We start from the raw sequence: 21,853 nt of genomic DNA, 5'->3' as shown, positions 1-21,853 counted from the left end.
ACCCTCAATTCCCTTATCATTCAAAAATCTGTCTATCTTAAGTATTTTCAATGATCCAGCCTCCACAGCTCTCTGGGGTAGAGAATTCCACAGATTCACGACCCTCAAAAGAAATTCCTCCCCATCCCAGTTTTAAATGGGCGACCCCTTATTCTGAAACTATGCCCCCTTGCTCTAGATTCCTCCACGAGGGGAAACATCCTTCTGCATCTACCCTGTCAAGCCCCCTCAATCTTATATGTTTCAATAAGATCACCTCTCATTCTTCTAAACTCCAATGAGCCCAATCTTTTTTCAAACAACATCCCCTTCATCTCCGGAATCAACCTCGTGAACCTTCTCCTTGGGCAACAGTATGTTGGGCCTGGCCTTCCGGAGTTGATCCAGGTGTGCAACTCACCCACTCTCCCAGCAGAAACCATTCATTTCCTTTTCCTGTTTTCAGTACCAGGTCTCACACAGAATCTGAGGCCTTCAAAAGGAGGCCTGCCTTCCCCTTTCAGGCCCCCATACATCTTTTTACTCCAAAGTTTAAAAAAAATTAACACACAATGAAATAATTAACAATTATCCAGTCGTTAATCCAGGGACTGGAAAGAAATAGTTTGTAAAGAAAATGTTTTAAAAAAAAAACACGAGAGCAAAATAAACAAACACTAGCAACGAGAGCTGGTGAGTGGGCTTTTTTCTTTTACATCAAATTTTTATTAAATTGTGCAAAGTTTACAAGCTTTCCCTTGTCACACACGGTATTTAAAGGGTAACATGGAACTGCAGATACAAACGTTTTAGAACCTTACAATGCTGTGCACATTAGCGTAGCACTTGGGTTTGATGCGGTGGATGCCTCTCTATGGTAAGCATGGAAAAACATTAAAGGAGAGCCTAGAGACATTACACACCGAAAGGAACAGAGAATGTTAAGGGCAAAAAAATTCTCCTTTCTGTAACAAATAGATTTTAATAATAAAAGATGTATGACCCAGGGATAGGAAACTCTAGCTATGAGAAGCGACTGAAGTGTTGTGACAGAGTGAAGAGAGAAAGGCTATTTCCTCTGCTTCGGGAGTCCGTGATGAGGGACATTAATTTAAAAATTGTTACTATGAAAATGAGGAGTGAGGTTAGGAAAGTAGCTATGAGCATGGAATGTTTTATCAGGGCAGGAGTTGAGGCAGAGAACAATGCATCTTTTAAGGGAGGAAAAGATCAACAGTTGAAGTAGAGAAAGATACAGAGCTATGGGGAAGTGAACAGGACACTGGAATTGGTTTTGGAGTTCTCAGCAAGTGATGGTGCCCTTATCATAATCAGAGGATGTAAGTTGTGACTTGCATTACGGCTGTTTCAATGACATCGTTTGTGATGGTGACCATGGTGCACTATCCCTCCTCGCTCTCCCTGCAGCTTCTGCCAAGGTTGAACACACCATTCTTCTCCATTGTTCAACTCAATGGGATTGCCCTCACTGGATTCCACTCTGACCTATCCAATCAGCTCCTGTGAAGTCACTCACTCTCTCTCGTATCTTCATCTTTGGTTCAGTGTCGATTATTGCCTGGTTACGCTTCTGGGAAGCACCATGGGATTTCTTTTTACATTCTATGTTAAAGGTGCTTTTAAAAGCAAGTTGCAGTTGTTGAAACTGAAAGCACCTATTTGAATAAGTGCTGCCTCCTGAGTTAGTCATCCCAAAACAAGCAACCTCCCATAGACTGACCATCAGAGAGAGAAAAACTTGTGATGTGAAAAATGAGGGCTGATGGACAGCAACTATCTCGCGCAAATCGTTCACTAACCTAATGCACGAGGGGAGGCTCCTGTAAGATGGGGGAGATTGCCACACAGTGCTTCCCACAAAAGTCAAAAAAGACCTTGTTGCAACTGCCCCAGTTTAATATTTCATGCCATTTTATAACATGGAGCAGTCAGTGGATGGAGAATTCATCTAAATGTCAAGATTATTAAAATATAACCTCTAACGAGAACATTAAAAGGCAAGACAGATTAAATGGATTTTAGTTAAATATTATACAAAAATGCACGAGTCTTACACATCTTAGCCTTGAAATAATGTCATAGGTTAATAATGTAGAAGCAATTAGCACACTTATCTATAATTTCTTTGCCCACTTATTTAGCAAAGGTATCAATGCATTTATTTTAAGCAGGTTAACCTCTTTGCTAAAATTGTGGGCAAAGAAATTTCAAATGGTATGTTAATCATTTCTAAGCTTCTACTCACAGCGTAATTTTAAACTTTAAACAGTGACAACTCTGTAACAGATCAAACAAATTCAATCACAAGCTGTTTGGGCACTTTTCAATAGCGGTTTTATTCTGATATTTGAAAGTAGTGTCAATCAGACATCGGCGCAACTGAATGCTTTTCTCCATCAAAAAGTTAAAAAAGGTTAAATGAAGAATAGTCGTTGTTCTCATCTTCATACGTGTTGAGTTTGTCCCAAGTCAGGCCGGTTTACAAATTCAACTGTTTTTCCCGCAATGCTCTCTTCAAAAATTATAATCTAATTTCAAAGGAAAAAAATGCAAAAGAAATGTAAAAATACAGCACGAATGAAAGAGGAAAGGGAGTCTGTGGTGCAGACTTACTGTTCAGTGCCTATGTGGAAAAATATTAAAACATGGGTTACCTTTTTTAAAAAAAAACTAACTTCAAATGTTCTATCCCAGAGATGCCTTAACAATGCCAGTGACAGGAAGCAGCCCAGAGCAGCAGATTTCACTGCAGGCAACTACTTCAGAAGGCTGAGAGAGTAGATCACGGGCCTACCCAGAATGGATTCTAGACTTTCCTTTCCTTTTAAACCAGCTTTTCTTTCTACTTTTGATCATTTTCAAAGCTATGGTTTATATGTTGCAATACTCACACTGGACATCACTCTGCAGTGGAAGACATCAATTTTATTTATAGAGAATTTCTCACGTCTTCAGGACATCCCAAAAAGCTTTACAGCCAATGAATACCAAAGTGTTGTCATTATTGTTTTGCAGCCAATTCGCGCACAACAAAGTCCCACAAAAAGCGATGAGATAAATGACCAGTTCATCTATTTTTGGTGGTATCGATTGGGATAAATATTAGTCAAGAGAACTCCAAATGCTCTTGTTACACTCATGCTGCATCCACCGATGCAGGCAGACAGATGAAGTGTTAAACTAAGGCTCTGAAGGACAACACCTCAGGCAAAGCAGCACCACACTGAAATATCAGCCTAGATTATGCATTTAAGTCTTGGGGTTTGAACCCAAGGGCTTCTAACTCAAAAGGCAAGTTTGCTACCACTGAGCCACTGCTTCGTGCTGTGCACGCTGACCTTTTACATCATCACACCAATGATAGCAGTGTAAAGTCCACATTGGATTGGTTGAAGATCAGTAACGATTATTCATTATTACCCACTGGGACTACTCAAAGCCTACTTTCACAAAACACACACTTTTTTCCATGTAAAGGAAATGCAAAAAGGAGGTTTGAAAGTATCTGAACAAAAAAGTGTTAGAAAATGGAATTAGAAAAATACACAGCTGAAGAATTTTTCATTCAAAACTTTAGCTTGAAATAAAATTTTGGAAAGTTTAAAAAAAAAAATTTGCTGCTGAAATTTTGCTTCATTGTTTGAGGCACTGGAACAGCTAGCCCAGCCTGCAGCATAGATCAACCTATTCATTAAATGCCAATATATATTTCAGCTCAAATAGGTTATATGGAAGCCCAGGTAACACTATTCTGTCAGAACGGTTACAAAAAATGACAAATCTGAATCAAAAAATCTCTCACTTGTAGCATTCTCAATTATCACCCACAAAGGGGAAGGAAAAAAAAAATCATGGATTCTAACAACTGTGCAAACAGTCACTATCCGTCTGAGTGACTTACCTCATTACTGCCATGCTGTATCCACGGGGCAGGCAAGTACAGAGTCTGTTGTGGCCCTATATCCCAGTAGCGACCTAAATTCATTCCATTCACAAACACCACTCCTTTCTCCCAGCCCTGAAAAGGACATCAAGAATACATTAAAAACCCAGTCGGAAATGTTTTTCAAGAATGCAAACTGTTTGTGGGGGGTGAGGAGAGGGGAATGCTGTCAAATATCACTGCTGAGCCTGTATTGCATATAATGATCTGCTATTCTCCCATTTCAGATCTCCACGCAGCAGGAGCCCCTCAGTGGGCATCAATAACCAGACCAGGCAGCAAGTAACTCCACAAGGGCCGGCACTGATCAACATCCTTTCCCAATCCTGGATACTGATCAGGGGGCCGCCATTTTTTTTTAAATTGGGGAGCCATTAGGGTTGAGCAGACCAGAGAAAGGGAGACACATCTGGAACAGAGATAATTGATGGCAAATTTGGGGTTTTACAAACTGGAGGTTACAGGAGGAAAGGAAGGCAGGGGAAGGAATAGAGTCCCATTGGTTTGAGATTAAAGGAAAGAATGAGTCAGACACAAGTCTTGATTTTGACAACGAGCATACAGAGAGGAGGAAGTGTGTGCAGGACATGCATATGCAGCTTAGGAGGAACAGGAGAGAAGCAATGATCAGTTACAAGATCTGTCAGTAAATAACTTCCATTTATATAGCATAAAACATCCCAAGGCGCTTCACAGGAGCGTTATCAGACAAAACTTAGCACCATGCCACGTAAGGAGATATCAGGAGAGGTGATCAAAAGCTTGGTCAGAGGTTTAAAAGAGCGTCTTAAAAAGGAGAGAGGGGAAGTATTACTGATTAGCATCCTAGGAGTGCTGATCTTATCCTGGCTGTGTAACAACCAGAAATTATGCAGCTCAGTCCTGTGGAGGCTCTCGACGATACAGCTAGTAACAGACATCAGATGAAGGCCCCTTGCTGAGCCATGAAATGCCAGTTCTCGTAGGGAAGAAAGGGATAGTAACAATAATTTTAAAATCTCTGCTACCAGACAGGAGTAATTTTTTTATAATGAAAAATCCTGATGGCATTTTGAATTGCCAGTCCTGTAATCTCCCCTGCACCTACCATATAGTTTAAAGTAATGCCGCAGTAACACTCTAGTGAAGCAAGATATTGACACATTAAAAAAATATATAATTTTGCATTTAAACAGGTAATCTGATTCAGTGCGTTGCAGAAGTAACTGGTTCTCTAGGATTACCAGCTCCTCTTACACAGCATTCTACACAAATCAGTTCACAATGATATTCAGAGGCAGGCCTTACTTGTTCATAGAATCATAGAAATTTGCTGCGCAGGAGGCCATTCGGCCCATTGTGTCTATGCTGGACGAAAAAGAGCTATCCAGCCTAATCCCAATTTCCAGCTCATGGTCTGTAGCCCTGCAGCTTATGGCACTTCAAGTACAAATCCAAGTACTTTTTAAATGTGGTGAGGGTTTTTCTGCCTCTTCCATCCTTTCAGGCAGTGAGTACCAGACCCCCACATTCTCAACTCCCCTCTAATCCTACCACCAATAACTTCAAATCTATGCCCCTAGCTATTGTTCTGCCCGCTAGCTAGTAGATTCCTGAGCGCAGTGAACACAGGGAACTCTGGGTCCGCTTGATTTAAAAAAAAAATAGAGTTGCATTTTAAAAAAAACTGGGTGGGTTCTGTCACGGCTGGGCACTCTTCCGTTTGATTTTCCTGTACCTGGTGCTTTGTTTGTTTTTCAACTTCCTTACTCAGTGAGTCTCACATTTCAATATACAAGTTATACATTCTTTTAAAAAACATCGCTAATCCAAGCAGGAAGTTGTATCAGACAAAACTGTATTCCTCACCTTAAGTTTGATAAAGGTATCATAAGGTAATGACTCCACATGTAGTATGCCATAGAAAAAGGCGGGAAAGGTAGGTTTGTCCGGAATAGGATTCAGCTGGAGAGCAGAGAAACTTCAAACCAGGAGAGGCCAACAAAAAGAAAACAGTGTTATTCCCAATGACCAACACTCGATTATCATTTAACAAATGTCACAGTCATGAATCCTTCCGTGTGGATATCATTGTGCAGAATTGCACTGGCTGGTGTCTGCAAAATCAAGATTGGACAAAAATGGACCCACAAATTCTACAATCTTATTTTTTTGACAAGGGCACTGCAATTAGCTGTAGTACACCTGGGTTAAGGAGGGAAAAAGCCAAGGTTTCCTCTCCTGATAGCTATTTAGTGACTTCTGCTGGAAGTGTGTGTGCGTTAATGTGTGCGCGCGCGTGCATTAATATATGTGTGTGTGTGTGTGTGCGTGGATATTGGGTAAGGACAGGAACAGACTCGGCTGTAATACACTCAATTAGTCAATTCGCTTTGGCTCACACACAAAGAATGGGTGAGGTACCGGAGAGAATCCAGTGCCTATGGAACTGCAACACTGGAAGGGAGTGATACTTTTAGTAAAGAAGAAGGGTTGGCAGAAAGAAGAAGACATATATAGCATACATTCAATAGTCCAGTAATCATTTGCACATGATCTCTCAATAATCCTTTTGTGCGAATATCACATGTTAATTCGGCACCAATTTATGATCAATCTGAATTCAATTCACAACAGACATGGGCACATGGTTAAAAAAAAACTAGAAGGTAACTAAACTGGCAATCCGATTAAAGTGTGCAAGGATTACTGGTGTAGAAAGTAGTAATATTCAGACTGGGGCAGAGTAATGGGAGCGTTGCCTGGTACTTATCTGGGCTGGGAGTATTTGATGGCAGCAGTGGGCGTCCAAGGTAGAAAACTCAGATTCCTCCCATTGAGCAGAAAAATCATCCAAATTACATCAGTGGAGCAATTTGTGGACAGTGATCTAATCTAGGTATACAGCTAACCATCATAAAAACTGTTAAGAGTCTTGTTCATCTGGTTTATGTTATGGTCTGAACTATTCCCTTGTAATCGCTATCAGATATGCATTATTCAAGATTAACTTGAAGAATGAGTTCTGGAAGATTAAAAAAAAAGCACAAGATCGTAACTAAATTACCATGCTGATGTGTTTGGCCGTGCGTTGATACTTTGAATACCCGATATTTAAATGTCTCATTAGGGACCATGGAAGAGTCACAGTGCTCAATGGAGTTAACCCTCCCGGAGGGCGTGACTGTCTCAGTTAGTCCTGATTCTGGCACTTCGCATGGTAGCTCAGAAACACCTCCAAAACAGCTGAATTTTAAAGGCGATTTGCAATTCATTTAAAAAAAAACTTTTATTTAATGGTCATTTATTCCCTTTAAGAATTCAATCACATGAATAACAATAAAAACACTATAGATGACAGTACAATAATACACAATAGGGGAATGAAGACACTAGTGTGACAACTAGAATCAGGCTCACTCGAGGCTTGGGTGTGGGCAGCTCACACAACAACAACAATTTATATTTATATAGTGCTTTTAACGTAGTGAAAAGTCCCAGGGCACTTCACAGGAGTATTATGAGATAAAAATTTGACACACAGAGCCGCACAAGTAGAAATTAGCGCAGGTGACCAAAAGCTTGGTCAAAGAGGTATATTTTAAATAGGATCTTGACAGAGGAAAGAGAGGCGGAGAGGTTTAGGGAGGGAGTTCCAGAGCTTGGGGCCTAGGCAACAGAAGGCATGGCCACCAATGGTTGAGTGATTCTAAACAGGATGCTCAAGAGAGCAGAATTAGAGGAGTGCAGATATCTCGGAGGGGGTTGTGGGGCTGCAGGAGATTATAGAGATAGGGAGGGGCGAGGCCACGGGGGGATTTGAAAGCAAGGATGAAAATTTTGAAACCAGAAGCCAATGTAGGTCAGCGAGCACAGGGGAAATCAATATCATTCCCATCGGTTAGTAAACCTTCCCAAGCCATAAAAGGCACCATCATGAAGTAACAAATGGCAAGGAGAGGGGCGGCCGGGTGGGGTGGGGAGGACTATTCCTTTGCAGGCGGGTGAAGACGCAGCTCCCCCACTGCAACCCATTACTAGCCAGGCGCACTGCCAATTAGAGCTCTCGACCATCGAGTGCCCACAAATTGATTTCATGAACCAACTCTTTCAGTCAGTTCACTTTCATAAAAATCAGCTGGAAATGGTAAATTCCCCCAAAAAGTTTCTTAAAAATAAAGAACAAAAAATGTAATTTAAAATGCGGAAGTGTAAAGCAGGAAACATCAAGTGCAAAAGAGAGGGTGGGGGGCGCGAATAAAACAAAATCAGCGAGAAGAGTAGCCAAACTGTCTTTGTCAGCACCCTGGCACTTGTACCAAAGGCACTGAATAGAGGTCAACAGCCTTTAGAGGACAGAGATGTCTGATCAGAGTTGGAATCTGAACTCTGGTCTCACAGCAGAAAGTAAATGATTGTAACACACTGGGACTGTGAGAGCACGGAGGAAGTAAATGATTATAACACACTCGGGCTGGAATGTTATGAAGGAAGGTAGGTTGGGTGGGGGGGGGGGGGGGGAGAAAGAGAGAGAGCTCCGAGGTGGTCGGAAAACCCGGGAGGCCACACTTTCCCCCCTCCGCAGACAGCCAGAATGAGAGGCTGGCTGACTGCGGGTGGGTAGGCCTTCAGCTGAACAGAGGAGGGAGGGAGGGTCCACATGTAGTTAAAAACAAAATGGAGGTTATCAAAGAGAGGCTTTCAGCCTCATTATAATATTTTAAATTGACACCTGTCCCCCCCACCCCCACATATCCGCTAAAACCGGAAGTGGGTGGGTTGAGGTCGACAATCCGATTGTTAACAATTTAACTAACCCCAGGCTCCAAACCTACCCATTTCTTTTAGATTAAAATTGCCCTCTTGGAGTATGGGAGCACAGAGAAAGTAAACATCTATAACACACTAGGGCTACAAGGGCAAAAAGATAGCACAGTTCCAGAAGCCCAGAACAATAAAGAGTCAAATCGTCTTTACAGGAATTGCTATAATTATACAAATCAGAGATTGCGCAACAGAACAAATCATTCGTGGAACATTACCTCTCAATAAAACTTGTTTTCATCTCTAAGGGGTAGATTGTAAAGCCCTTCAAAGGTTCCTTATCCAAAAAGATATCTCCTACAAGACCTGAAGAACCAAAACAAACAAAATATTTTAATAAATAAAGCAGCCTCATTTTAAGAGGCGGTAGTCATTGTACCTTGAACTAAGGTATATTCCAATCGGCGCGGTCCCGGCCTGTAAGACGATCAGCAGGCCGGGGCCATTAGAGGGAGCAGCGTGCGGCGGTATACCACTGCAGGGAGCAGCGCGTGCTGCTGCAGGAGGGCGACGGCTGACTGCAGTGCGGGCAGGTACAGCAGGAGCGGCGAGAGTTCATAGAGCGACGTGATCGGGGCCCAGGAGAGGCGCGAGTTCGGGGCCCAGAAGAGGTGAGGGCCCAGGGGCAGCACGGGCCAGCCCACACTGCGATATGTGTGCGCACTAGGTCTGTGCAGCAGAGCTGGTCTCCAGTCATCTTGGTTAATCCTTGCCACTGGACCAAGACCGAGCTCTGTCAAGCCCTTGTGGTGGCTGGGGTGCAACGGCCATCACACGTTAAAAAAATCCACGCACAGGCATCTTCCACCCTTCAGGATGTAGTTCGGGATCTGGAATATCATTGAAACACCTGTGAACACATCCGTTTTCGGCATGGAAGCAAGTCATCCTCATTTCGAGGCACTGCCTATGATATGATACCAATCTAGTCAGTGGGAGAACAGAACGATAATGAAACACATGGACAGCTGCCTCTTAAAAAGGATTTCTGGGCAGAATAAAATGTTGTTCAACTACAGGGGAGACCTCGGGCAGCCATCTTGTTATTTTCTTCACTTTGCTCAAAGCATCTCTGAATAATCCAAAAGTGACTCCAAAAGATCAGAATATCTTCAGGTGACCACGGTTCAAACAATTGTTTTTGTCACAAATAAAACAACTTGCATTTATATAGCACCTTTAACATAGAAAATCACAAGGCCTTTTCTGAAGTGTAATTAGACAAACATGGATGCCAAGCCAGAGGAGATATTAAGAGAGGTGACTAAAAGCTTGGTCAACCGTTCGGGCCATTGTGTCTGTGCCGACCAAAAAAGAGCTATCCAGCCTTATCCCACTTTCCAGCTCTTGGTCAGTAGCCTTGTAGGTAACGGCACTTCAAGTGCATAGCCAAGTACTTTGTATGTTTATAACTAAATGCATCACCTAGCTACTTTCAAATTCAGGTAAAGTATTGCATTAATTTGACCGCCTTAGCTAAAGGCTGAGAAAAGCAATTTACCCATTCAACACTACCCCCAGCAACTTTAAAACCCAGGAACTGTATTCACATAGCAACTGGTGCTTAATTACCCTGTAAAAAAGATTCATTAAATGATCAGAGTTCTATTCTCAGCCCCACATGCAGCGACCACAACAATGCATTTATTATCATCGTGAAATCTTTGATAATTGAAATGTAATCCAGTTAATATATTGCGGGGGGGGGGGGCGAAATTGCCCCTTGCCCAATTTTGGGTGCACAGTTTAAATTAAAAGAAAATTTAGTGTCTAGTGAGACAGGTCGCTAAATGTTCTGGAATTGGGCTCAGAGCCAAGCCTATCGATGCCCGAGCCTATCAAAATGCTATGGATTTCTGGTAAATTATACCCCAATTTTTCTTGCTGGGAAGATTTTGTTCATTAGAATGAATACTTTAATAGAATGGTTCAGATATCTGCGCTAGTTGGAAGTGTTGTGTGATTATGTATTACACAGCACTAACTACATTATTAATCATCATTTGACAAAATCACCTTTTCGCTGGTCATCAAGTTTGTCGCCATAGTTAACTCTGCCGCGATTTTCTACCAACAGGCTCAAATTTCGCTTACCCTGCGAGAAAAAGAAATCAGTTTCAATGCAGGGCAAGATTACAGAACCTCATGATCAAATCATTTAACCAGAATGATCAGAGGCGTTCATACGTGATGATGTATACCCTTTCCTAGGTGACATTTCAGATTCACAATGTCGTGGGTTTGTGCAGTTGAAGAATTTAAATATGGACAATACAAAAGATGGCACGACAGCAGTGTTAAACCAAAACATAGAAATCCTGCTTTTCTACATATTGCTCTTGTTATAAACTACTAACAGAATAAACCTATAGGGGACATTCCACAAGACCTCATACTGCTGGAGAGCTCTACAGACCACCGGTGGGGAGTGCAGAATGATGTCATGGTGCCTGCGATTTTCCAAACATTATAATCAATGGCTGGAAGATTGTGGGTTTTTACGATGCCCGTTGGCTGTGTACAAGGCTCAGCAGGTTGTGTGGGCTCTTCGCTAGAATTTACCGCACAGCATTTCTTAACCATTATCAAACGATGCAGCCCAGACTGGGGCGCTTGTAAACCCTTGATCTTTTGGAGCAATTGAAGCACACGTTAAGTGTAGTGTTGCGCACTGCCTGTGTTTTATGGTTCAATTTAAATCTCACAGAAACTTTGCTGAAGATGCTACTGAAAATTGTTTATGGCGCTCATTCTGCTTACTGCGATTAACAGCTATTAGTTAACAGAGCTTCTATGATCCAGTTATTCAAATCACTTCCTCGCTAGATGTACCAAATACTCTACAGACTTATGTACTTGACTTTTTCCAGTGTTGTGCTTAAACTACCACCTTGTCCACAGTACATGGTCCATGTCTCGGAGCCATACAGGAGGGCAGGTATTATTCTTGGCCAATTGTGAGTCAGAAGGTTGTAGGTTCAAGCCCCTCTCCTGTGCTCGAACACATAATCTAGGCTAACACAACAGTGCAGCACTGAGGGAGTACTCCATTGTTGGAGATACTGACTTTCAGATGAGAGTTTAAACCCTGTTCAGGTGGATGTAAAAGATCCCACGGCACTATTTGTAAAATTCTCCTGGTGTCGTGGCTAACATTTATCGCTCATTCAACACCTCCAGAAACAGATTAACTGGTCATTTATTTCATTTGCTGTATATAAATTGACTGTCATCTTTGCCCATAAAGCAACAAAGCAAATCATTGTGTGAAGCAATTTTCGATGTCCAGAGATGAAAAGCCTTATATAAATACAAGTACATGATTTATTTTAGTGTAGTCACCACTTTTGTGAAACTAAGAGTAATAAAAGCACGATTATGTGTTGCAACCTTCAAAAGGAGCAATATTGCGAAAGAATTATTTGTTCCATTATCCACAAACAAATTTTGGACACTTGGGGGCCGAAATTCAGGATCTCAGAGACCCGTTAATGCCAGTTTGCGGCAGCCAGTCCTAAAAATTGAATGGCTGCCGCTTTGGGGTCAACAGGCCGACCCGACCGAAATTCAGGTCGGGGATTTTTCGGCCTAGACCCCATCCCCCACCCACACATTTTATTCAATTAAAATACTTACCTATTGATATTCAGCCGAAGTCGTCGACCCCCCACCACGCGGTGCCCCCGGCAGGTTTTTCTGCTGGTGCACCATCTCCGCACTGAGTGCGGCCGCCCTTAAAAGGGGCAGGCCCACTGCCGTGGCAGCAATGGAAACATTTTTGCCGGCTGACTTGCCGATGGTCGTTAAAACACTGCCCCCGGGTTCGGCCGGGCCGCCAATGGTCAGCCTGGCACCCCCTCTTGGGTGCCAGGCCGCTGACCCGACCGAAACCCGGCCTGATGGCCCAGTGGCCAAAGATTAAAAAAATGATAGAATCTCTCCCCTTTAACGGAGGGGAGAGAGCGTAGTGACGCACACGCGCTGTGACATCACCACGACTCCACCACTGATGGTGGCGGAGGTCCCAACCGACCCATTTTTAACCCCTCAGCTTGGCTTTGAGTCTAAGGCCCGACCCCACTATGATCCATTTCCTGTAGGACTTTGAAAAACTGTCATGAAACTGGATCTATTCAGCACACCAGGAGTTCCGGCGGTAAGTACCACTCCAAAACTCATAGGGGCGCCAGCTTTCTGGTGCACCTGAATTTCGACCCCTTGATATTTAACAGGACCTACCGTAGCATCTGGGATTGTCAATTCCACAAATTTGTAATCCAGGAATCCAATTGACCGACCATCAACAAACACCTGAAACACCAGAAAATAAACTCAGCTGTGCAACTAGAAAACCAGAGAATTGTGCGTGAAAGACAGGCCGTACCCCACAGCAGAAGAGGGAGTACAGCAGTGACAGGAGCAATCTAACGCAGGAAAAGCACTATGAATGCCTACTGTTGGAGTACATTTTAATACCCCCAGCAAGCTATGGCTTCCCCTTCACGTTTCCTTTAATAGGATGCCTCGCATGATGTATTTTTGGTTTCTTCCAACCAAGCAAACTGGTTAGCACAGTGCTGGTCAAACTCAGATTTTTCTGAAATTAAAGGTAGCCAGTACAGTCTGAGTGTCCAATGCCTCACAGAGCTGCTAAAGTATCCCCCCCCCTTCTCCTCACTGGAGTTTCAGCCTCCCACCTATATACCCGATAGTATAGACATGATCTTTGCTTAAGGACCAGCATATTCTCCACTATCATAGTCAGTGGGGTGTGGCTGGAATAAGCAACGGTGATGGAGATTGCTTTTGTAATCTGCTTTACATGTTACTGTCGCAGCATCATCTAGCTCTTGTGTCCTATATGGGTTTAGTATCAGTCCAGAGAGGTCTGTGGCTGTTGCTACAGATCCCTAGAAACCATAGTGGCTGGTGGGATTGAGCGTGGCTTTATCCAAGTTCAGAGTAAGACCATGAACATGTAAAATTCAGCTGCAACAACGGCCCCGACATCTAGGGGAGAGAGGGGTCTGTAGCGGCCAGTAAACCCAGAAGTGGTGGTTGTCCAGAGGTCCTTCGGGGCAGGGGGTGGGGAACAGGAGGAGTGGGGAGCACAAGTAGATACACCTTCTGATCATGGAGAGGGAAGCAGATAATCTTGTTGGGAAAGGGGCAACTCTTGCTCCTCCAGGCCCATAAGCTGTGCTGTAAAGGCACTTAACTGATGGATCCAGCCTTTCTCGCCTCCCTTAAGCTCAACTCTGGTTCAATTTGAGGCATCGTGATAATATTGAAATGATGGACCTACCTCTGGAGAGCAGGTTAGACACCCACTCCCCAACCTGCCTCTGTGAAACTGTGGGCGCGTTAGAGGTGGGTTTGCAATCTTTACATTTTTAAACCCCAGGGTTTAAAATGTCTGCCCAAACTGGGTAAAGCAGAAAACTATTCTTCTGTATTTTTCCGATTAATGGATACAAAAGTTTAGAATTGGGCAATCAATTTAACCGAGGAGATTGTTATCATTGCATTCCTGGCTGTAACAGTCCATAGAACGAGAGGTTTACAGCTCAGGTGTAGGCCATTCATCTCATCGTTCGTATGCCAGCTCTTTACTAGAGCAATCCAAAACTAATCTCACTTCCCTCTCCCCAAATCTGGCGTTAACTGTCCAAGCTCACATATAAATCATGACCACCTGAGAAATGCATCAGAGGGCACTGTGAAACCACACTCTCCACCTGCAGATGTAACGGCATAAAAAGATTCAAACATTCAAAGCCTGATGTGGGAGCGAAAGTCCGTATTACCCGAATACCTCGGTGTTCACTTTGCGCAGACGGTGAGAACACATGCGGAGTTAAAAATTCAAATAGCTTTCTGATGAGCATGGGTTGTAGATTGGGTACAAGGTCAAAGCAGAGGATGTGCTCACAGGAAAGATGATACGAGAAGGAGAGAGAGTCATTCAGCTATATTCGAATTTGTCAATTTGGTCACCTGTATATTATAGTAATAAAATAGATGGCAAGAGTTGATTGCGGCAATAAAGCAATTACAGGAGAGTTGAGTGCCTGGTTGTTTAGTTTACATTATTGTTCTGTTAGCATTTGTATGTACCTTTGTTGTACCATGATTTATTGATAGTATGCATGGAATGTAGTGATCAAAGGCAAAATTAGTATAAGAAATATAAGTGAACACTGCTTTAGTAGCTCACACTGGAATCATGGTTAGTGTGTCTCAAAAGCAGCACTCATACTGGTTTTGTGTGGAATGAAGTTTCAATAAAGACCTGATCCTACATTACTACAACTGAGAGTATAATCTGATGTGTAAAGCAACAAAACAAAAAAGAAGAAAGCAGTCCAGCACCTGATAGCGAAAAATGTGCAGTGAATACTTTCCTCACAAATAGCTTCGGCAATTTATGGGCCAATTTTAAGAGGACAGAGATACTGTCAATCTGTAACAGCCACAGTTCCTTCCGATGGACATCTTATGCAACTTAGTGCTTTTGCAAGTTCCTCGTACAAATCAAGGCCGGGTGGTCAACAACTGTCACTGCTTCGGACTTTCTACAGTAAGTAAGAACGTGATGTCGAAGCCAATTCAAAAATAGGTTTTAGCTCATTCCCAGGACAAAGCAAAAAAATGACACGACCACATCCTGAAAATAGCTGGATTCACCATCCATCTGACTTAAGCTTGCAACGAAGCTTGCACCCAAGTCAGTGTGAACTGCCCTACAAGTATGGAAATATTAATTCCAGAATGAAATGCCTGATTCCCACTGGGTTTTTTTTAAAAAGATGGGTGAAAATAACTCCACTGAAATAGTGTTTCAAATTTACAACAGATAAGCTCTTGTGTTTAGCAGCAGCTGTATAGAGAAACAGAGTGAACGTTTCAGGCCGAAGAGCTTTTGCCAGAACTGGAAGATGTTAGAGATACAACAGGTTTTAAGTCAAGTACAAACAAGGAAAAGGAGCAGGGAGGGGGAGGGGAGGGGAGGAAAGAACAAAAGGGAAGCTCTGTGATAGGTGGAATGTAGGAGAGATTAAATGACAACAGGGATGATGGCCCGAGGCAAATGGAGACGGTAATGGGACAAGTAAAGAAGCTAAAGAGGAGTCTAGAGGAGGTGTAAATGGCAACAGCAGAACCATTACCAGCAGCTGCTGCTTCGGAAAGAGAGCAGAAAAATAAACAAACATGCACTTTAGTGGATCTCCCATGACACTGCTCGTAATGAGTGGGAACAGATGATGTTTTGCCACAGTTCAATTCACATCAACAAAAGGGAGTGCAACAGGGATTTAGTGCTACAAATATAAAGTGCTTGCTACATGCAGGACCTCTCGGCCTTGAATTTCCTCAATTAAATCGGCATCAAAATGCCATTATTTGGGCGGGGAGGTGGAATGTCCAGTGGGACCGGGTTATGCTGGGTCTCTGCCCCTTTTTCCCAACCAGTCATAGTGTCACTTTAAAGTGAAGACATGCACATACTCCATCCGCCCATATATGGACAATCACAGTTCGCCGATAAGTATATAAAGGAAATACCATGTTTCCCATCATTTGTGCCCTAAGCAACACTGGGTGGAAGGTGAGTCTGTGCATCCTGTGTGTAGTGTTGCTAAAACTAGGGGAGATGGCTATTAAATTGCACGTGAACTACTTCTCTACTGCAATCGATAGCAGGGTGCTCAGCAGGAGTAGGAAATATGCTAAATTCAAAATTTGGCAGCATTTTTATTTTTAATGCAAACAATGTGTGCTCGAAGGTCCTCCGGAGGAGTGATGCCTTAATATATGTACGACCTCTATCTGCACCGTTCTCTTTCTCCACCACCTGACTTGCGAGTGCAAAATACTAAGTGCTGAAAAATGGATCTTCCTCAGCACTGTCATCCCTCACCTCGGACGAGTATAAATATTCACCAAAACTGTACAAAAACAGACTTCTTGTTTACCTGTGCTCTGTCACGCACATTCTGCTCTGAGCGAAGTACTCCTCCACTGGTTATTACTGTGTTATATAGCGTGTAGCCATAGGCTTGCCCACTGCCATTGTTGATTGGAAGGTTTTCCATATTAATAGGCCTTTCACTTTCAATTGGCTGCAAAAGAAGACAATGGCACTGTGAATGTTTAAAATGTATAGAGACATTGAAGTTGAGAACATGGGAATTGTATAGGGACAGTATAAGCTAACAAAGAATTCATGGAGGAATAGCCATGACATCTCGGACTCGAGACTGCGAAATGTTACAACACTAACACATATTGAAACAAAACCCACAGCTTGCAGAAAAACCTCAAGGTCTTATTAAATCATGTTATTAACCTGAAACATTAACAGAAGGTCTTTGTTTAAAATCAGACCATACTTAGGTCGGCTTATGAGTGGACAAAGGGAAAGAGGGACCAAAAGAGATAGGTTGAACTAGGATGTCACTCTAGCCCTATCTTGTTATCTTTTGCCGAGAATGTATAACTGTTGTCGCTTTACGATGTAACTTCACTTATCCGTAGGGAGTGTGTACGCTCGATCGAGAATGTATTTCCTCTTTCTGATAAGTCTTGCCGACCGGTAAAATAAAGACTGCTTTGTTCAAAGCACAAGAGGTATTCAACTCAGTAATTTTACTGAACCAGATTGAGGTAAAAGAATCCAGGAATCAACAGCACGTGTTACTTCTGTAAAAACATCTGCGTATAGTTCAAACCTGTCTGCCACAAGAGATACCCAGTAACCCCATCCACAGCATGCTCGGGGTTAACATTTGCAAACCTCCAACAGCAAGAGTTAAGAAACTTTGTGAGTTCGCCCCGCTGACCTTGTGTGTTAAGGCACCTCTTGCTGCAGTATTAAGCCAAACAGACTAGAACATGTGCGCTGGCGTAGGTTAGGAGTTCAAATCCCACCATGGAAAGAGAAGTCAATTCAATAAATCTGGTCATTTCTCAGCTAGCACCAGATATAATGACCATGAAAACTTTAAAAACGCATTACTCACACTATGTGGTTGAGTACTGGTGCGCTCTGACGCAGTCTAGCAAGCCAGCACACAGACCTAAACACATTACTAAATCAGGAAGAAGGCGAGTGCCACAGACAGAGATGTCATCACTGGAAAGCGCAGGATAGGAATTAGTAGCTTTCTCGGAAGGGAGTGGCATTACGATCAATGCAGAATTTATTGCTGGTAAACTCATTATGTTCTGATGAATTCAAATCTCAAGGGTGGCACTCACAAAGACAGGACTTGCAGTTATATAAAGGAACATCAACCAGCTCACTGCAATATCATTGGTTCAGGGAAACCCACAGTACATATTCAGTTTGTTCAAATAACTTTGAAATGTAAAATGTGCAAGCAAATTAACATTGTGGTTAATTAATTATTGGATTGTGGGACAAATGATACCGTGCAGGATAGAAAATCAGAATCGATACCACATTGGGGAATTCATATACTTTGGAAAAAATCTAAATATTTGTATTTCAATTTTATTTTAAACAATGGATTTGTGGCTCTTGCATTAGAAACTTCAGGCATTAAGGCCATGCAAAGCTATGTCAGCTGTGGCTCAGTGGGCAGCACTCTCGCTTTTGAGGCAGAAGGTTGTGGGTTCAAGTCCCACTCCAGGATTGAGCACAAAAAAAAATCTAGGCTGACACACTAGTGCAGTGCTGAGGGAGCACTGCACTGTCGGAGGTGCCGTCTTTTGGGTGAGACGTTAAACTGAGGCTCTTTGTTCTCTCAAGTGGACATAAAAAGATCCCATGGCACTATTTCGAAGAGAGCAGTGGAATTCTCCCCTGGTGTCCTGGCCAATATATATCCCTCAAACAATATAACAAAAAAAAAACATTATCTGGTCATTATCACATTGCTGTTTGTGGGAGCTTGCTTGTGTGCAAATTGGCTGCTGTGTTTCCCACATTACAACAGTGACTACACTCCACAAGTACTTCATTGGCTGTAAAGCACTTTGAGACATTCAGTTGTTGTAAAAGGCGCTATATAAATCCAAGTCTTTCTTTAATCAGATGGTCTCATTTCCACAGATGCAACCCCATGTGAGCTGGGAGGTATCAGACTCTCTTCCTCATTTACTTTACCTCATGTTTTTAGCTCCTCACAAATCATTGATCAGCTGAGAGCTGGCATACGCCAGGCTTCTGCAACAATGCCTTGGAAGCAGCTCCATGAGGGTGGGCGAGATTGGGCTGAGGTTACTTGCCTTCGGATGTTGCTGTACACTCACTAGAATTCCTTGTCTCTGCTTGGCACGTCCTCCTGAAGAAATGAGTGATTTGGGTGTAATGTATGCACCTGCGAGTATGCTCACAGGTTTGTAGAGCTGTTGAGCTCCTCAAATTCTGGTTGCACTTCAGCCCCACACTCCTGATCTTTGGGCATCCTGTGCGGAGGGAAGCGGGCAGGTCAGAAGGCCTCCTCGTAGGACTGCTCCTGGGCACGGCCAAGGAGGACATCAGCCGGTCCAGGCAGCGGGCCGTCGAGGGGGTTGTTCAGCCCAACTGCCTGCCTCTCTTCCGCAGTTATATCTGAGCCAGGGTGTCCCTGTAGATGGAGCATGCGGTGTCCACCGGTATGCTCGTGGCCTTCCGCGAGAGGTGGGCGCCGGAGGGACTGGAGTGCATCATCACTGCTGGCAACCAAATTTTAATTTGATTTTATATGTTTAAAGTTTAATTTGTTTTTGTGCCGTGTTTTAGTGTCCCCCCCTTTTAGCCAGGGGGCACTTGTATAATTTGTGTTTTTTTACTGCCCTAAAAAAAAAGGGAACACTTGAAAAATGTTGAGTGTCCCCCCCTTTTAATCAGGGGGCACTTGAATTAATTGTTTAATTTGTTTCACAACAAAAAAGTTGTAGAGCTGTTGTGCTCCTCAAATTCTGGTTGCACTTCAGTCCCACGCTCCTAATCTTTGGGCATCCTGTGCAGAGAGGAGCGGGCAGGTCGGAAGGCCTCTTCATAGAACTGCTCCTGGGCATGGCCAAGGGGACCATCAGCTAGTCCAGTCAGCGGGCGGTCGAGGGAGTCATTCAGCCCAACTGCCTGCTTCTCTTCTGCGGGTACATTCGAGGGTGTCCCTGGAGATGGAGCATGCGGTGTCCACCGGTACGCTCGCAGCCTTCCGCGAGAGGTAGGCACCAGAGGGACTGGAGTGCATCATCACCCCCGGCAACCAAATTCTAATTTGATTGGTTTAACGTTCCAAAGTTTAATTTGTTAATTTGTCAGTTCTAGTTCCCCTTCAATAAGGGGCATTTGATTTTGTGTTTCACAAAAATAGTTGTAGAGCTGTTGAGTTGGCTTAGCCAGACAAGTGATGTTCAAAGACTCAATAAAACCCCAACCAGTTGCGTTCAGGGGATCCACAGTGAGGCAGGTAGTTGTGAGCCTGGTGATGAACTGGTAATGTGTAGTGTAATTGTTAAAGCTTTTGCTAATAAATCAACAAGTTCTTAATAGCAATGTGTTGCTATGAATTCTTAAGCAAAGAACCCATGAAGCAAATACATTACAGCTGGGGACTCGCTTGGATAAAACTTCTGATTGGTTACCGTTGCTGTTTGTTTTAAACAGGTTAACATCGGTGTACCGATAGGATGCATAGGAATGCAATGCAAGTGCATTCAGTGTTCATATTTGAACTTGCAGATTGGAAGTTCTAATCTATTATGTGGGAGAAAATCAGTCACTTTGTAACACACCCTGCCGGGACGTGACCACCACGATAGTGATTTCTAAATGCTGCATGTTTGTGATCGGGGTTCAGATTTCCAGGTCCCTTATCACCTGAATCAAAACTTTACCAGCTTCACTCACCTCCAGTGTATAATTTGCCCGGACAGATACACAGCAAGTCGTAGTCACTAAAGTACCTTTTCTAATTGACGGAGGACTTCCCACAAAGGAATGTATTCCTTTGGACGAATAGTGTTGTATTCCGATTTATGCATTTGAGTAGGTTGTTCAGATAATTCTTTTTCTGCGAAAGAATGAAAAAAAATTAGCCTAATTTTTTTTTTTAAACTTGCAAATTAATAGAGTCAATAAAAACATTTTGGAGGGGTTAGGGTGAAGAATGGCACTAATAAAACATTTTGTATGAAATAAGTTTGGCTTTTGACTCTTAGCGTCAGCGGTGGCTCAGTGGGTAGCATCCCCTCGCCTCGGAGTTAGAAGGTCGTGAGTTCACGTTCCACTCTAGAGATTTGAGCGCAAAATCTAGGCTGATGCTCCCAGTGCAGTACTGAAGGAGTGCTGCTGCACTGTCGTATTTCAGATGAGATGTTAAACCGAGGCCCCAAACTGCCCTCTCAGGTAGATGTAAAATAATCCATGGCATTATTTCCAAGAATATCCCCTGTGGCCTGGCCAATATTTATCCCTCAATCAACATCACAAACAGATGATCTGGTCATTATCACATTGCTGTTTGTGGGCGCTTGCTGTGTACAAATTGGCTGCCGCGTTTCTTACATTACAACAGTGACTATATTCCAAAAAGTACTTCATTGGCTGTAAGGCACTTAGGAACGTCTGGTGGTCGTGAAAGGCGCTATATAAATGCAAGTCACTTTTTTCTTTCTTTCCAAATTGTTGTTTGAATTGATTATTTTAACTGGCAGGCATGCTGATGTCACATGACCCCAGATTAAATTCACCACCTCTAATTTAAATTCCTAAAACTGCATTCAAAATGCGTGAGAAATTCCAATGTGAGGGTAACGCAGTGTCAAACTCAAGCTGTGACATGGGCGGAATAGGAGAAGGCAGAGGGTTGAGATCATCAATCATTCCAAAGCCAGCTATGGCAGAGATTAATTGCAGAGTAAACCTTCTCACACATTATGCCTTAAATCCAAATTCTCCCTCCCAGTGCAATCGTTCTCACACCAGCCACTCAGGAAACCTGCCCAATCTGTAATCACCAATCCAATGATAAATTATGGGCACTTTGTGCATTGGGTACCAGAGCGGATACTTTACTCCCAGCAGTGTGACCATGATTCAGACACAGCTCCTAGTCACCTAATGAAATGTGTTTTTAAGGAACAAACTTC

At 43.0% G+C, this 21,853-nt stretch overlaps 1 protein-coding gene across 2 annotated transcripts in view; it reads right to left on the bottom strand.

Annotated features, from left to right (window-relative positions):
• Positions 1 to 682: 682 nt before the first annotated feature.
• The window catches only part of LOC139276410 (beta-galactosidase-1-like protein 2), a 66,712-nt gene continuing 45,541 nt past the window's right edge, over positions 683 to 21,853 (bottom strand). For both annotated transcript variants that reach the window (XM_070894366.1, XM_070894367.1), the window contains 8 exons: positions 20,669 to 20,775; positions 16,723 to 16,869; positions 12,986 to 13,057; positions 10,763 to 10,841; positions 8,965 to 9,052; positions 5,792 to 5,903; positions 3,902 to 4,018; positions 683 to 2,528 (listed from right to left, as the gene is read on the bottom strand). In XM_070894366.1, coding sequence (XP_070750467.1) covers positions 2,445 to 2,528; positions 3,902 to 4,018; positions 5,792 to 5,903; positions 8,965 to 9,052; positions 10,763 to 10,841; positions 12,986 to 13,057; positions 16,723 to 16,869; positions 20,669 to 20,775 — 806 coding nt within the window. In that variant the 3' untranslated portion in view covers positions 683 to 2,444. The remainder of the gene's footprint in view (positions 2,529 to 3,901; positions 4,019 to 5,791; positions 5,904 to 8,964; positions 9,053 to 10,762; positions 10,842 to 12,985; positions 13,058 to 16,722; positions 16,870 to 20,668; positions 20,776 to 21,853) is intronic.

This window comes from Pristiophorus japonicus, chromosome 11, assembly GCF_044704955.1.
Source record: "Pristiophorus japonicus isolate sPriJap1 chromosome 11, sPriJap1.hap1, whole genome shotgun sequence".
NCBI lineage: Eukaryota > Metazoa > Chordata > Chondrichthyes > Pristiophoridae > Pristiophorus > Pristiophorus japonicus.
Note: the sequence above shows the minus strand (reverse complement) of the source record. Positions and strands in the feature narration are given on the sequence as shown.